General features: G+C 43.6%; 1 protein-coding gene across 25 annotated transcripts in view; it reads left to right on the top strand.

Annotated features, from left to right (window-relative positions):
- The window catches only part of TPM1 (tropomyosin 1), a 29448-nt gene extending 15063 nt beyond the window's left edge, over positions 1-14385 (top strand). For 4 of the 25 annotated variants that reach the window (XM_012180568.3, XM_012180570.4, XM_012180582.4 and 1 more), the window contains 6 exons: positions 2302-2419; positions 3571-3641; positions 4423-4498; positions 4959-5021; positions 5296-5365; positions 13561-14385. In XM_012180568.3, the coding sequence (XP_012035958.1) occupies positions 2302-2419; positions 3571-3641; positions 4423-4498; positions 4959-5021; positions 5296-5365; positions 13561-13643 (481 nt within the window). In that variant the 3' untranslated portion in view covers positions 13644-14385. 25 annotated transcript variants of the gene reach the window in all.
- The last annotated feature ends 1831 nt before the right edge of the window (positions 14386-16216 follow it).

The raw sequence follows: 16216 nt of genomic DNA, 5'->3' as shown, positions 1-16216 counted from the left end.
GAAAAAGACTCTGTTCCTGCCCTCCTAGAGCCCACCACCCAGCAAGGGAGATGGATGTATAAACGGGAGGTTCTAGGGGTGTGATTTGGTTCTTTCATTCCTGCTGACCATGGAGCAATTCTGCATTTTGTTTAAAAGATAACTTTATGTTAAAATACACCAAGAAGGCTTAGGCTGAGGTAAATAAATTATGGGCTGTCAGTTGTCAAATAGCCCAACAAATGAGTGAAAGAGAAAGCACAGATGAAACAGAAATATAATCCACAAAAGTAAGTTGTGTTGGACTTAGCAAAGCTGGTAAGACATGTGTGCACGAGTAAATACAGTCAGATCTTCATGTCCTCTGAGCCCACTCCCCCTGTAACCTGGCTCTCCCTGACTTATGACCCCAAGATCCAGCCATGTGGTGGTAAAGAAAGACCAGGGCCGTATCAGCCATCATGTTATTCCAGCAGGCATTTCTCTCATGCTCAGCTGCTCAGGTTAATGTACTCCTGTTGCTTGGAAGCACTCCAAGAAAGACTCCATAAGACTGGAGAGAGTTCTGTCCTTAGATGAGAAAGCAGGGTAGTCTCAGACGCTGGCAGTGCGTATCTGTGCTATGACCTGTCAGGTACATGCAGTTGATCATTTTGTCCCTTTCTCCATTTTTGAGGTATATTTCTGCTCCCTGCCACCATGGGAAAAGGGTGATTTCAGACTTTAGGATTAAAAAAGCTCGTTAGCTGAAGTTTTTCAGCTCATTATTCACCGTTGTATGTTGTCTCTTTTCTAACTAAGAGTTTTGGAGTTTTTAAAGATGACTTACCATCTCTTACGGTATACACATAACCAGTGGTTTTGTGGCTGGCTTCTTCCTTAAATACACTTGTTAGTGAACCTGAAAGGCAATTTGGGAACGTTGAACTTTATAGTAAAAAAATATTTTGGAAATCACTACTCCAGTCCCCTGATTTTACAAATGAGAAAACTAGGGTTCAGAGACAGGTGTGGCCTGCCTGAACTCTTAAAAAGAATATATGGCCGAGCCAGGATTCCAGTCTCCTGAGATATATTGTAGTCTTTACTTTCTAAAAATAGATTTAATGGGTTTAATAAGTTTGCCCCTTCAGTTCCTATTTGCAGCACCCAATATTCTTTGAAATACCAGACCAACCCAGCAGTGGCCAGCAGTAAAGTTCAGACCTTCAGAGTTGAAAAATTCAGGTTCTCTGAGCATTCCATCTTGCAATGGCAATGTAGTCTTTATTTTTTAATTGATTATCTTACTTAGATTTTGATAAATGAATCCCATTTTCACATAACTTTATATAAATGCAGCATATCATACATCAGTTAACAGTTTCCATAACTTAGGCCAGGCTGAAGGATCCACACATCCACATCAACACAGAAGATGGTGTTGGTCTTGGCTCTCAACCCCTCCACTGTAAAAGCATCATTATAGGCAAAACTCAGTTTCTTCTCCAAACTCGTCCCACATGAAACTGCCATTTTTATGGGTCTTATCGGAGAAGGCAGTGGTACCCTACTCCAGTACTCTTGCCTGGAAAAACTCATGAGCCTGGTGGGCTGCAGTCCCTGGGGTCGCAAAGAGTCGGAGACAACTGAGCGACTTCACTTTCACTTTTCAATTTCATGCATTGGAGAAGGAAATGGCAACCCACTCCAGTGTTCTTGCCTGGAGTATCCCAGGGACAGAGGAGCCTGGTGGGCTGCCGTCTATGGGGTCGCACAGAGTCAGACACAACTGAAGCGACTCAGCAGCAGCGGCAGCAGCATGGTCAGATAACCAGCAGTTTCATTTGGTTCAATCTAATAGTTACATTTGTGGCTAAAGGGGTAAGAACAGCTACTTTCTTTGTGGGAAGAAAGTACACAAAGGTAAATTTGCTTTTGTTCCAACCTTGGTCCATTTCCAGGCTGAGGCTTCCCACTGGAAAAGGGAAGAAGTCCCATTATTTATACAGCAAGTAAAGCATGTTGGTTTTTCTGATTCCACCCCTTCCAGATTCAAAAAATAAAAAGGACCATGCCATGGTGCCTTTCATTTAACATGAGCTGCCTGGACAGCGTCAGCAGCACCAAAAGTGTAAGCTTTCCTTCACAATAAACAGAGAGAGGGAAGTGGATGTCTTTTCCTGCCTTCGGCTCTGGAAAGTCTCACTTCGTGGCTTGGAAGGTGAAAGTAGCTGTTTCAGTCTGTCAGTCACGCTGAACCTCACAAACCATGGCTGTGCAATGGGAGTTCATGGAAGGCACCTCTAAATCTTGGCTTTTCCTGCCAATCTTCCTTTTCAGAGGCATGAAAGTCATTGAGAGCCGAGCCCAAAAGGATGAGGAGAAAATGGAGATTCAGGAGATCCAGCTGAAAGAGGCCAAGCACATTGCTGAGGATGCCGACCGCAAGTATGAAGAGGTCAGATCCTGGAGCTCAAGGCTTCATGGGTCTCCAGCCATGGCCCAGAAGCAGGGACTGGGGGAGCAATGAAACCATCTGCTTCCTTAGCAGAAATGGGTGTTTTTGAGAAGGAGATTTCCTTTGTCCCCAGAAGATGGTTCTTAATTTTGATCCTACTAGGTAGTCATTCGCACTGGGAAAGACCAGGGCTTCTGTTGTCCCCCACCCTCAAAGGCTAGGACAAAAGATCTTTGGCCAGACAGCAGGGAAGGTTGGGTCTCTTATGTTTTGTGAAAGGAGCCTCTCATTCTGTTACCATAGAAGCAGTTATCCCTAGTGAGATCCACCTGGTGCAACCCAGTTTAGGCAGGGCAGAGACGCAGACCACACATTTGCTCCCTGGATTCATGGGGGCACCTCTCAGTCTGTCCTCTCTCCTCACGATTCATAGGTGAATCACCTCCTGGTCGTGTCCCCATGAAAGCACCCTTCTGTGTTAAGAGCCCACATGACTCTTTATGGTTTTAGTTTTCCCTTTAGCTCTCCTGAAACACCACTGACTTCATCATCATCATCCTCTCCAGGTTACGCTATGCTCACTAATTTTGAAATGCTTCATAGGATCCCTTCTTCCTGGTCCTTTCTTTCTTTGACCCCCTTAATCATCTTACCAACTTCTAATGTTAGCTTTTCTTGCTATTTCTGTTTGCATTTTTAACCTCCTCCACCAAAAGGAAGTGGAGGTACAGAGCTCTAAATTGATGAAGTTCTTTTAGGGTTATTTTCAGTCTTGCCTTGCAGCTCCCACCTTTTCAGCATAAAAGGCATCGTGTCTCATCATCCTGCTATTTCAGAGACGGTGAATTTCATCTCCCCCTCCTTCCACAGTTGGTCTGGCTGCTGTGTAATTATACAGGCTTCACTTGGGTCAGACTTCAAATGTGCCTGCCTACTCATAGCTGACCATTCTGGATCTTTGTGAGCAGATGGCCTCCTCTCCATGGGCATTCCTGGTGGAGAGTTGCTTCCCCTCCAGTCCACAAGAGAGAGGATCATCTTGTTTGTAGGCGAGAACTCCCAGGGGCTAAGTCTAGCCCCTGACACACACACAGCATACTCAGAGCTTGGAAGCCCCATGGTGTGTGTGTTCTGTGTTTGTCCTGCTGCAGGTGGCCCGTAAGCTGGTCATCATTGAGAGTGACCTGGAGCGTGCAGAGGAGCGGGCTGAGCTCTCAGAAGGGTAAGCGGGCCTGGCGCCAGGAGGCCCTGTGTGGGGTGCTGCGGAGCAGTGACTAAACAGCATGGCCTTCTGGCAGCTGCACATTTACCCGTTTCAGCTCCGGGCTCCTCCTGTGCTCATTCGACATGGATGAGCCGCGAGTTTGGAACGTGGAGGACTTGTGTGGGGTGTCTGTGTATGAATGCGGTATCACTGCATGCCTTACCTGCACACTGATTTTGAGAATGGCCTTGTGCATTTCCTGTGTCCACTAACAGCCAAGTTCGACAGCTGGAAGAACAATTAAGAATAATGGATCAGACCTTGAAAGCATTAATGGCTGCAGAGGATAAGGTACTGATGGCTCATGTATGGGTTTTAGGTTTAACTGCAACCCAGGCATCTTTCAGCTTCCAATGCCTACTGGTCCGTTTTTATAACGACTGCACCTTCACTACACCCTCTGCTACCTTATATCTTGCTTTAAGTGCTTTCTTTGGGTCCTTTATACTCTTTTGTTTTTCCTTCATAAATGCTCTTTGGTGCAGCCAAAAAAGAAGCCAAATCATCACACTTTGAAGTTGTCGAATTTTGTCTCCCCACCTCTCTGCGCTGGAAGGAACGTCTGGCGCAGTGTCCATGGTGAAATTGGACATCTCAGCCCCTGATGGTTTGGCTTCTTTAAGGCAGCCCTTTGTTCTCTAGGACTCGGTTTTCATTTTTTTCCCGTCCCTCTCCTTTTTCTCTTCCTCCTTCCTCTGGCCTGTCTCCCACCCTTTCTACCTCTGATCGAAAACATTAGCAAATGTGCCGAGCTTGAAGAAGAGTTGAAAACTGTGACGAACAACTTGAAATCACTGGAGGCTCAGGCTGAGAAGGTAGGCCAGGAGCACCGTGTGGGGGAGAGGCATCGTTTAAGAGCTACTCAAGAGACACCCCCTTTTCCCTTCTGAGGCCCTGCCAGGCAGAGGAATAGTCCATTGGACACTTTAGCCAGAGGCCTCATTTTGAGGCGATTTCCTGATGGTTATTGATACCAGATTCTTTTTTTTTTTTTTTCAATGGAAAATCCATTTTGTGTTGAGTATGTGAGTCATCCATAACAATTTACTTTAAACAAAGTGCCAAATGGATAAGTGATCTTGTTCTTATCCCATGTAAAACAATAGGCAGGAAAACAGAGACCGCATTGTGGCATGCCATTTGATCCCAGAGGCTCCATTACCTCCTGAGAGATGCTCAACATCTGTTGGCTGGGCTGGCACTTTCTTTGTATTAGAAGACGCGAGTATAGGGTGAGCTGTGGCCTGACATCTGGAACGTTCTTTCTGATTACAGTACTCGCAGAAGGAAGACAAATACGAGGAAGAGATCAAGGTCCTTTCTGACAAGCTGAAGGAGGTAATATTAGGGGTGATTTGAACAAAGCCAACTGGATTGAGTTTGTCTCTGTGGAGCTGAGTGATTTTTCATTTTAATGTTACAATGATCCAGAAATATTCCAGGGTGGGCTTGGAGAGCCAGCCACCTCTCACCGTGGTGATTCACTGGTGTGTGGTTTCAGACCACTTTGTGGGTGCCAGGCTTGACTTTCATTTTCTGGTTTCCCTATCTTTGTAGCTATTGGCCACCTAAAACTTCCCAATTTTGATTGAAATAAATTGAATTATTGCAGGCTGAGACTCGGGCTGAGTTTGCAGAGAGGTCAGTAACTAAATTGGAGAAAAGCATTGATGACTTGGAAGGTAAGATCTTAAGTCTTGTTTCTAACTTAGTCCTTATGGCTGAATACTGACGTGGCAAAGTGACTTTCCAGTCATGGCATCCTCCTTGACACACTCCTTTGCTCTTGCACATTTTTCTGGTCTGCCCTTCAGAGTTCTGTGGCTCTTAAGCTCTCTGCTCGCCAGATGACCGCTAGCCACCGGACGGGGCCTGTCTTCTTTTTGTAACAGCAGATGCCAAGTGGCTCTACTGCACACTCTTAGAAGTGTGGCTGGTTTATTTTTTACTGTGAGTGAGGCGGTTGTAGGTGAGAATGACTGGTGTGTTTTCTGTCTTCAGTGATAACTTCTTATTGTCAGAATGGTAAGGATTTGGTTTTTAGGCACAACTTAATCTTTCCCCAAGTGTGAATTCAATGTAAGGGCTTGAGTTTATTTTTCTAAGTTACTAATCATCTTGGCATATGCTCTGTGCCCTGAAGGGGGGCTTGGAGGGTAACAGGGCATTATTGCACTTGGACATTATATGTAAGCATTTCTTCACTAAGATATTTAGGTTTTATTTTGGTAACACCCTCTCTGTCTCTCAGAAATTCCAAATGTTGAGCTCCGAGGCTGTGAAAAAAGAAAGAAAAAATATGTAAAATATATACATCAAAGGTGGAGAGGGCTAGAGGAGGAATTGGGGGTTGGTTCAGATGATAACCAAGCTGGTGGGAAAGAGAAAATGACACGTGGTGGCAAAACAGTCTGCAAAGTGCAGCAAGGTGTGACACCCTCATCACAGGAAAACTGCAGTATAGACGGCATAGTGACACTGTAAGAAGCGTGGCTCTCCTCATTCTCCAAGCCTCCTGGACCAGTGAAGGAAGCTTGAGTGGGAAGGCCACAAGGGATATTATGGATAGCACCAAGAAATCCATTTCCCACTGGTCAGGAAGTCAGTGGTTTGAAGGTGGAGCCAGATAAGGATTACAGACTGTAGTCACAAATTGTTCCTCCAAAACAATGCCCGTGGCTATTTTTTCCACTGTTTATAGTTGCAGGTGGCTGACTACTCCAGTGTAGTTAAATTATAGCTCTATAAAAGAAAAGCTGTCCTATTGCTCCTCCCCCAACCAGGAGATAGCCTTCCGTGGTTTTGTTTAGGGTTTTAACATGGTTTACTGGTATACCTACCATATTTGTTACGATTTTCATATTGAGTTTCTTGTTTTATTTTCTAATGGGTTTTGTTCTTTCTGTTTTTGTTTCAATTTTATTAAAAAACAAAACAAAACAAAACGCACGTCTCCTGCATTGGCCACCTGCTGCGGCATCACTTCCTTCATGCATTGCCCTTTTCTTGCTGCTGTGTCGGGATGGTGTCCCTGCCACCCTCATTCACCTTCCATCTCTTGATCACTCTCCATGTCCTTGCACCTCTGCCTTCCACTTCCTGGTCATAGACGAGCTGTACGCTCAGAAACTGAAGTACAAAGCCATCAGCGAGGAGCTGGACCACGCTCTCAACGACATGACTTCCATGTAAATGTTCAGCCACCCTGCCTGCTCACATCCGTGCCCTCATGCTAATATGATCAGTTCGCCACCACTCCCTCTTGTATCTCCAGAATCTCCACCTTTACACCTTTCTGCTCACTCTCTTTGCACAATCTAGGATAGTCATTGTTTGTTTGGGTTTTTTTCACATTCTACTAGTATACAGCCCAAGTAGATTGTCTATGCAAACCGTCCTCCTTTCAGAATCCATTCATTTCACATTGTCTCAGCTAGATCGTTCCCACCATGCAGTGAACTGGCGTATAAGTGACTTGGGCACTATACTTGTAGGAACGTAAACTAGGCTTAAGTAAAATCAATAGGCCATGCAGTGTGCAAGAATTGCCCAAGAAATAGCAAAAGTCAGTTTCCTGTGATTCAATTAAATATAATGTGAACATTTTTTCTAAAAAAATACAAATTTAAGGAACCCTACAACCTCAGATGACTGAGGCTCTGAGAGGAGGGAAATTGATCCAGAACAGCATAAAGGATGTTGCTGTAAAACATTACATCTTTGTTTTAAGAATTTTAGACAAAAATGAACCTTCTGCTGAGTAGCCAAGCCCTTTAATTTTCTGTTTATGTAAAAAGAATTAACATGCAAACACTACAACCTGTGTCAAAGAAATGGGACAGAAAGCATAGATTGTGTGCTCTTAAGCACATCATGTATTCTTTAGGAGGGGTTTAAGTTTCTGTTTATATAAAAAGTAATATACAAATACCACAACCTGTGTGAAAGAAATGGGGCAGAAAGCACAGATTGTGTGATATGAGTTTGAGGGTTAATGGCCCAGCTTTTACTACTGCTGGGCAGTAAGGGTGGAGTAAATAGTCTTAATCTCACGAGAACCTGGAGCATACACAACTAACTTTCATATTGCTAACCAAGCCTGAACGTTGAACCGGTTCTGCCCCCACTAAATTCTAACTTGGAGTGTTTCACAGAGGCTTCCTTTTAATCTCACAAGATGGCACTGAATTCCACATAAGCTGGAAATTTCGCTTTCCAGGCCCACCTGTCATTCCTTTACCCATGCAGAAAAATGGTAGCCTGAAGAGTGTTGGCATGTGCCTGCTGCCTTACACACGATAGAATCATCATGCCACCCCCGGAGACGTGACTGTTACCATGGAGACTGGAGAAAATTGCATCCTCTCTCCGCTCATTTATAAATGAGGGGGTCAGCAGATCATCTGTCTCTGATTGCTAAAATGTGGTGATTCTATGAGGAAAGCTTGCAGCATCACGGTTGGTTATGTACTCTGAAAGGTGGGCTAAGCTTAAAATCTGTTTCTGAGTTCCATTCACTGGTCTTACAATGGCCCCTCCCGCAGAAGAGGCTGGGGCTGGCCGCGGGCCCAGGCCCTGGTAGGCAAGGGTTCACATCCTGCCGCAGGTGTGCCTGGCAGCAGGATTTGCATGTCTGCTCCTCACCTGTGTTTCGAGCGCTGCTCTCATCTGTTTGTTTAGCTTCCCTGTTTTCTGTTGTGCCACTTTTTTTTTTTCTGTTTCTCCCACCTTTTCTTTTCATGCAGATAAGTTTCTTTGCTTCACTTCTCCCAAGACCCCTTCATCGAGCTGGATGTCCCACCTCTCTGAGCTCTGCAGTCTATCTGTTCTCCAGCTGACCCTGATTCTTTCTTTTCACATCCTGCCTTAGGGCCAGGTACACACTGTGCTTCCTGTTGTACAGAAGCTCCTCATTTCAGTGTAAAATAAACACTGTGTAAGCTGTTTCTGTTTGCTATTCTTTTTACTTCTTATTTATTGATATTTTAGTTTAAACGCTGAATAAAACCACAAATCTGCTTCACACACAGGAGGGTTAATTTTTGGCTGCTGCTTTGCTCTTTTTTCCCCTATTCTGAACATCATTCATTAATATCAACAGTCTCTAAAGCGGTAGTTCCTTGTGGAACTTTTTCAAAATACACATGCCTGCGTCCTTCTCTGGGGTTTTGGTTTGCAAAGGTTAGGGTTAGGTCCAGGCAGCAGTGTTTTTTAGGGATTGGGATTGTACTGGTGTATGAAACAGGTTGAGAACCTCCACACAGGAGATGTTGCTTGTTTAAGCCAGAAGGTCTGCCTTGAGCGGGCCCTTCGTGTGCAGTTGTTGAGTTTGGTATGTGGTGAGCCTGCTGTGTTGGTATTTAGATGGTCCTGCTTGAGAGTGGGTAGCTAACTAAGGAAAGGCTGCCAACCCACACTGCTAGAATATCTGAAAAGATGAAAAGGATGTGGATACAAAAACAATGTAAGTTGAGATCATTATTGATCATCCTTTTACAGTGCAAAGAAAAGTATATTCATTCCTCAGCCACCTTCATTTTGATCATGAAATGACATTCTTAGATTTTAGGAACATATGAGTATGTTCAAGTCAAGATTTATTTTTTTGCTCTTAAGCACATCATGTATTCTTAGGAGGGGTTATACTTATATAATCTTTGTGATAACTTTTTTTAATTTGTGAATATTTTTAAAGCATAGCTATTAAAGTTGGGTTTTTTTTTACCCCCTAAAAATAGTAGAAATTGTTCAGTTATGGTCTATTTTATCAGTTATATTTATAAATTAAAGAATAGCATTTAAATGATTTTTTTAAAACATCACAAAATTAGAACTTTAAAATGATGTGGAGTTTTCTCTCTTAATGCCCAACACTTCTCATCCTCAACAATCTGGCTATATTTCTCCTGTGTTTTAAATGTGGGTGATTGTTATCTATGTATAGTTTTTCTGAGCCTAAGTACTTATATATCCCTATGTTCAAATAAATTTCAGGAAACTGAAAATGTCAGTCACTCTACAAAGACTTCAGAATAGAGTAAAAGTACTCCTTTTAAGAGGGGTGTGAATTTAGTAGTGGTATAATAGACTTTTAAAAATTTATAATCTAGACAGTCTCTCTCCCTTGAGAGTGTCAGGACTTCCGTAATTTCTTTTCTTTTCCTAAGGCTGCTTAGGCCTGCTTTTGACTGATTTCCGCTTTGTTCTTTTAAAATTCAGAGTAATAAAAGTGGGCCCTTCTCTGAGTGGGCCCTTCTCCTGCCATAGAAAGAAATGACAAGTCTGAAAGTTGTGCTGAGCAGATGTTTAGTTAATTCTGGAGGCACATCAGTTTTTTGGGAACCATTCCAGAGACTCTTACACTTTCTCTAGGTATATTCTACAGGGGAAAATGGGAAACCAATGGACTGCAAAGGCAAATCTGGAATAGCCCAAGGACTTCCCTGGCAGTCAGTGCAGGGCGTCCAGGTTCAGTCCTTGGTCGGGAAACTAATATCACACATGCCACAGGGTTTAGCCAAATTTAAAAAAAAAAACAATCTGAAACAGCCCAAGAAGGTATGGGCACACAAGAGGATGACTAGCTAGTTGATTTTATCAGGAAATTGTTGGGGCCCAGGCTTCTAGCTCAGAGGATCATGCCATCATAGAGGCAGCTGCTGCAATAGGCTTGGTTGGACCAAACCCCAAAAGCGTTGCTTGGCAGTTGATGTCCCAGATATTGGGGAGGCAGAACAGGAGGGAAAAATATTTTCAAACATATAATCCTCCCAGGCCCCGCAAGCATACCAGTTCTGTGGTAGCCAGAGTAGAGCAGGTCCAAATGAGGCCGTGAGGATACTGTCATTTAAACTGCACTCACATCGACCCTCTGGGTTCTCTGGGGTTTCTGCAGAGTTCTTTCATCCCAGCTTGACTGTACGTTGGTTCAGGAAGCTAAGACATCTACATGCCCATGTGATGTCTCCCACGTGAGAGTGTGAATGTGCTGCTGCTAGTGGGGTTAAAATTTTGCAGCCCCCAAACATGCAGGACATCATGAAAGGTAGGGAGGATGTGGTCAGGAGATCAACTGGAAATGTTCTTGTTCTCAGTGAGCTGGCCGTCTTGTAGGAAGATAGATGAGTGAAGCAGGTCTGACCTAACAGATGGTGTCCATTTAGAGTCCATGAGGAATAGGGACAGTAATTCTGATTGGGAGCTGCCTGGAGAAGATGACATTTGACTGGAGTTTTGCCTATTTAGAACATTTGGATCAGCAAAGAAGACAAGGCGGAGATATTCCAAGCTAAAAAATACAATGAATATAAGGTATTCCTCATCTCCTACCATATGTGAAAGTGAAAGTGTTCGCTGGCTAGTTGTGTCCGACTCTTTGTGACCACGGATTCTAGCCTTCCCGGCTCCTCTGTCCATGGAATTCTCCAGGCAAGAACACTGCAGTGGGTTGCTATTTCCTACTCCAGGGGATCTTCCTTACCCAGGGATCAAACCCAGTTCTGCACTGCAGGCAGATTCTTCATACATGAGAGAACATTAAAATGAGGACTAATTGATTTCCCAGCAAACCTGGGAACTAGAAACTGAACATTTTTATTCTCCCCAGGTGTAGGATTGTCAGCTCTTCAGGATCATTGAGTTAGAGTTTGTGGGTTTAAGTTGTCACTGGCATGCAAGACAGTTCTGTAACCTCCAGCTTTCCATGATAAGGGCCAGGTTCTTGTCCTTGTTTGGGCATCCCCTGGTATCCCCATCAGATAAAAGGCTGACTAGCAGCTGCCTTCCTTGCCAAGTGAGAAGATTACATGCCCTTGTGCAAGATGAACTTCACACCAGTCTCCATGTGGACGTTTGGGATTTTATACATGTCCATTTAGCACCAGGGAATGCCATCCTTTCTAGAAAGTCAGCAGTTAAATCAGTTTTGAGTGGAGTAAGTGCTTATTCTTTTGCTGTTTGTGTAGAGTAACACACCTTATATCTAAGCTGGATGAGAGTTTATACTGTGTAACACAGTGACTGGGGTAGAGACATGGAGCTTATTAGTTCTGCATTTCCAAAACTGTTAATGCAGTGGTAGTGGCCCCTCTAGGGGCCACCTGAAAGGAAAGCCAGGCCTAGGAGTGGAGATGAAAGGGTTCCAGGGAGGGATGAGCAGAAACGGTAGGTCAAGGTTTTGCAGGAAGCTCTCTCAGTCACTGAGCCTTACAAGGAATGGATGGTGTACTAGGCTTACCTCCAGCCCTACCCCAGTTCCTGAGGCTGTTGCCAGAAGCTTCATTGGGCCCAGTTCACATGGTGGTTTTAGTGAGATGCATAAGGAACATGCCCCCTCTCTCCTCGGATCCCGCTGAGGAAGAGGATCCTTTTCCCCATCTTGTTTCCCTTTCCTCCTGCCAAGAAAGGAGTCCTGGCTCTTCCTTGGTCAGCCAGGCCTTCCCTGGGCACAGGACAGCTTCTCATGGGGTGCGGGGAACCTGCTCAGCAAGTGACCAGCACCTGAGGTATCTCTGTGTTCTGTTCACTCCTTCTCACCAACTCCAGCTAACCTCTCTTCCTTCTGCCTCTTCTCTTCTGCTAACCTGCTTGCTGACCTGTACAGATCAACTCTACCAGCAACTTGAGCAAAACCGCCGCCTAACTAACCAACTAAAGCTGGCCCTGAATGAGGATTAAACTTAAGTGGGGAAGAACCTGGGCTGAATTCTAGGAATGCAGCCCGTGTCAGGAAGTATAAGACTGTCATACCTTCAGATAGTAGGGTTGAAAATGATTGCTTTCTTCAGAATTCTGCAGAATTGAACATGAATCAGTTGAAAGGTTGGCCTTGCCTGCATTTTCCTCTTATATCTGGAATAATTAAGTTCTCTTTAATCCCCAAACAGCTTTTATGGTAAAATTACATCTGTGTCTATGGATCAGTGTTTATAATCAGTTCTACACTCATCTTTGCAATAGCAGGTCCTCTTGTTTGGACTGATGCATAATGAGAACCAAAAAAATGTTTTCTATTTCCTACAGAGAACTGAGTCTTGCTTAAAATTAGAAAGTCAAAGCAGAGGGGTGTGTATCAACATATATATATATATATATATATATATATTATATATAGGATGTGATATATATATAATATATATTCCTATTACATATTCATATTTCTAACTTCTAAGTATCTGGAATAGTGTTTGAAATATGATTAAATGTACCTATGCTTGGGCAAAATAGCTTTTGAAAACAGGAGTTCATGTCAGAAGTCCCCGATTGTCTGAAAGGTATGCTTTTATTTAGTCTTAACAGTGTTGTTGGAATCTGGTGAGACTGTCATGCTAATAATAAATAGAACACTGTGAGAATAATAAGAGAATGTCCTACTGGAGTGTGCATGAAACATGTTGGTTATCTTTTTTTTTAACGAGCAACAGAAATAAATCCTTGAAACGTTGTCAGAAGGTCTAGTTATGTCATCTTTGTTTTCTCTGAGATTGTGTTACAACACAGCTCTCGGGCCTTAGCTGCCTGTAACTCAGAAATGTCTGCTGCTGTTATAACTTGAGTGCTGCAAGCACCTCTCCCAGTTCCCACAGCGCATGAGCAGTGAACATCCACCAGCCCCACCTGCATTTTGCTCCCCGTGGATTGCTGGTGGAGATTCACCTGGCCGCTCTGTGAGAGCCTGCTGTGCCTGCAGTTTCTTCAGGTCCAAGACAGCTTCCCCTTCGTAGGTCCCTGTCTGGAAATGAGCCATGTCTTATGAGCATGCCTGGTCCTAATCATCTCATCCTGTGTTTGTGATTGATGTTTGCCTGCCTAAGTGTACAAACCACCGCTGTGTCCAAAGCTCAGCTATTCATGACTTAATTTTCTAATCCCACCACAGAGAAAGTGGCTCATGCCAAAGAAGAAAACCTTAGTATGCACCAGATGCTGGATCAGACTTTACTGGAGTTAAACAACATGTGAAAACCTCCTTAGCTGCGACCACATCCTTTCATGTTGTTTTTATTTTTTCGTTTCGTTTTGTTTTCAAACACCATGCTTACCATGAAACCCCTTAATGCATTTTTTATTTACTTTTACCACTGTCACAGAAACATCCACAAGATTACCAGCTAGATTGGGGGTGGGGAAGACACACACACACACACACACAGAGGCAAGCCCGTGTTCAAGGGGACAGTGATTTAAATGTGCCATTTCCCGAGTTGACATTGCCACACCGTAGAGAGTTTAGCAACACAGTATGCTTAGTCAGTCCAGGAATCCTTGAGGAAGCAGAAAGATTTCCACTCAAACTGCCAATGACCAGGAAGGGTAACGTTGGAAACACAATCAGGTGTGGATTGGTGCTACTTTAAACAAAAGGTCCCACTGTGGTCTCTCCTTAAATATTGTATGATTTACAAGTCTGTCCAACACTAATTTATTTTGTCATGAGTTTTACAATGAGGTGAGACTGTGGATCCTGTCTGCCAGAATTCACTAAAGCCGAAGCTTTGTAAGCCACCGTGCTCTTCTAATTGGCACATTTGCAGCTTGTTACAACCTGTGGGATAGCATGCAATGTGGATTTCCAGCATGTTCAAGTCAAAGATGTGGGCACCACATACAATTGTGAAGAAAACACATTGTCTTAAGAGTTACAACTGTATGAAACCTTGTACAATGATACGGAATAAATGCACATTGTAGGACATTTTCTAAACAGGGTGGTCCTGTCGTTTGTTTTTACTTTGTTAACTTCAGATCGCGTGATTGAGCTACCTTCCCTCACACATGTTTCTTAAAGCTTAGTAATATCTCAGTGTCTGGGAGGGAATGGGTTTCTTGTGTCATCCTCCCAGAAGCACTCAAAACAGGATCCCTTTAGTCTGTTAAAGTTACAGCAAGCAGCAAAGGGGCTTCCCCAGTAGCTCAGTAGTAAAGAATCTACCTGCCAGTTCAGGAGACATGGTTTTGATCCTTGGGTCAGAAAGATTCCCTGGAGGAGGAAATGGCAGCCTGGAAAATTCCACTGACAGAGGAGCCTGGCAGGCTGCAGAGTCATGAAGAGTCAGACACAACTGAACGACTAAGCTAAAACAAGTAGCAGAGGACCCTTCCCAAGTCCCAGCCTTTCTCCAGATTATGGGTTATATCTGCACATACACACATGTAGGCCTTTTGCTGTGGTTCTACCAGTTTGGAGAGTTTTCCTCAACTCTTATCTAAGTCTTTAGCAGTGGCAATCATACACATCAAAAAATTGCAAGTTAATGCACCAAATGTGTTGTCCCCCAGCAGTGTGGTTCTATTTAAAAGTAGAAGTGATTCTATTTTTAAAAACTCCCCTGGTGGTTCAATGGCTAAGACTCTGCGCTTCCAATGCAGGGGCCCTGGGTTTGATCCCTGGTTGGAAAACTAAGATCTCACATGCCATAACTAAGACTTGGCACAGCCAAAAAAATGAATATAACTTTTTTTTTTAAGTAGAAGTAAAGGATCTTGGTGATTTTCTGCTTTCTAACTCATGTTTGAGTTCTGAATTCCAGTACATCTTTTTATCGGACTTGGAAATTGAAAACATCACTGGCCAGTCTTGAAGATGTTAAGCAAAGAAAAACAGATTACACTGTTAATTGGCTAAACTTATACTACAGGAGAAAAAAGAGGACATTCTCATATAAAGCAAACACAGTAAAATGAAAACATTCACTTGGATGCACAGATGTTTTCACCGAAAAGGATCCAGTATCTCTCGCTGTTCTTCCACACTCTTCTCGGATATTCTCTGCAAAGACCCAAAGAGAAGCCTGGCATCTGAGTTACAGTTCCCACCTCTAAAAAGTTGTCCTTTTAGTGGATAAAAAAGATGTGGTGTATATATACAATGGAAATTTACTCAGCCATTAAAAAGAACGAAATAAGGCCATTTGCAGCAACATGGACAGACCCAGAGAGTGTCACACTGAGTGAAGTCAGTCAGAGAAGGAGAAATATCATGTGACATCCCTTATATGTGGAATCTAAAAAGAAATGATGCAAATGAACTTGCTTATAAAACAAACACTCTCAGACTTAGAAAACTGAGCTCGTGCTTGCCAGGGAAAGGGATAGATAGGACTTTGGGAAGGTCATGTACACACTGTTATGTTTAAAATAATCACCAACAGAAACCTATCGCATAGCACATGGAACTCTGCTCCAACGTTATATGCCAGCCTGGATGGCAGGGGGTTTGGGGAGAATGGATACATGTATATGTATGGCTGAGTCCATTCCCTGCTCACCTGAAACTGTCACATTGTTAATCAGCTCTATACCTCAGTACAAAATGTTTTTGATATTTAAATAAAAAGCTGTCCTTTTGCTCAAAGCAAATATGAACTCTCTGTGTCTCAGCCTTCTCGCATCTTTACCAGCCCTGGGCACTCCCCTGCCCACCCCCAGCTAGACAGAGATACCCCTGCCTCCACTCAAAAGCTTTCCTATGCCGGCATCTTTTCACCTGGGGAGCCAGATCTGACTTCACGTTTCCTAGCTGCCTAGCCTGTCAG

Source organism: Ovis aries, chromosome 7 (genome assembly GCF_016772045.2).
Source record: "Ovis aries strain OAR_USU_Benz2616 breed Rambouillet chromosome 7, ARS-UI_Ramb_v3.0, whole genome shotgun sequence".
NCBI lineage: Eukaryota > Metazoa > Chordata > Mammalia > Artiodactyla > Bovidae > Ovis > Ovis aries.
The sequence above is the reverse complement of the archived record's forward strand: the minus strand, read 5'-3'. Positions and strand labels throughout refer to the sequence as shown.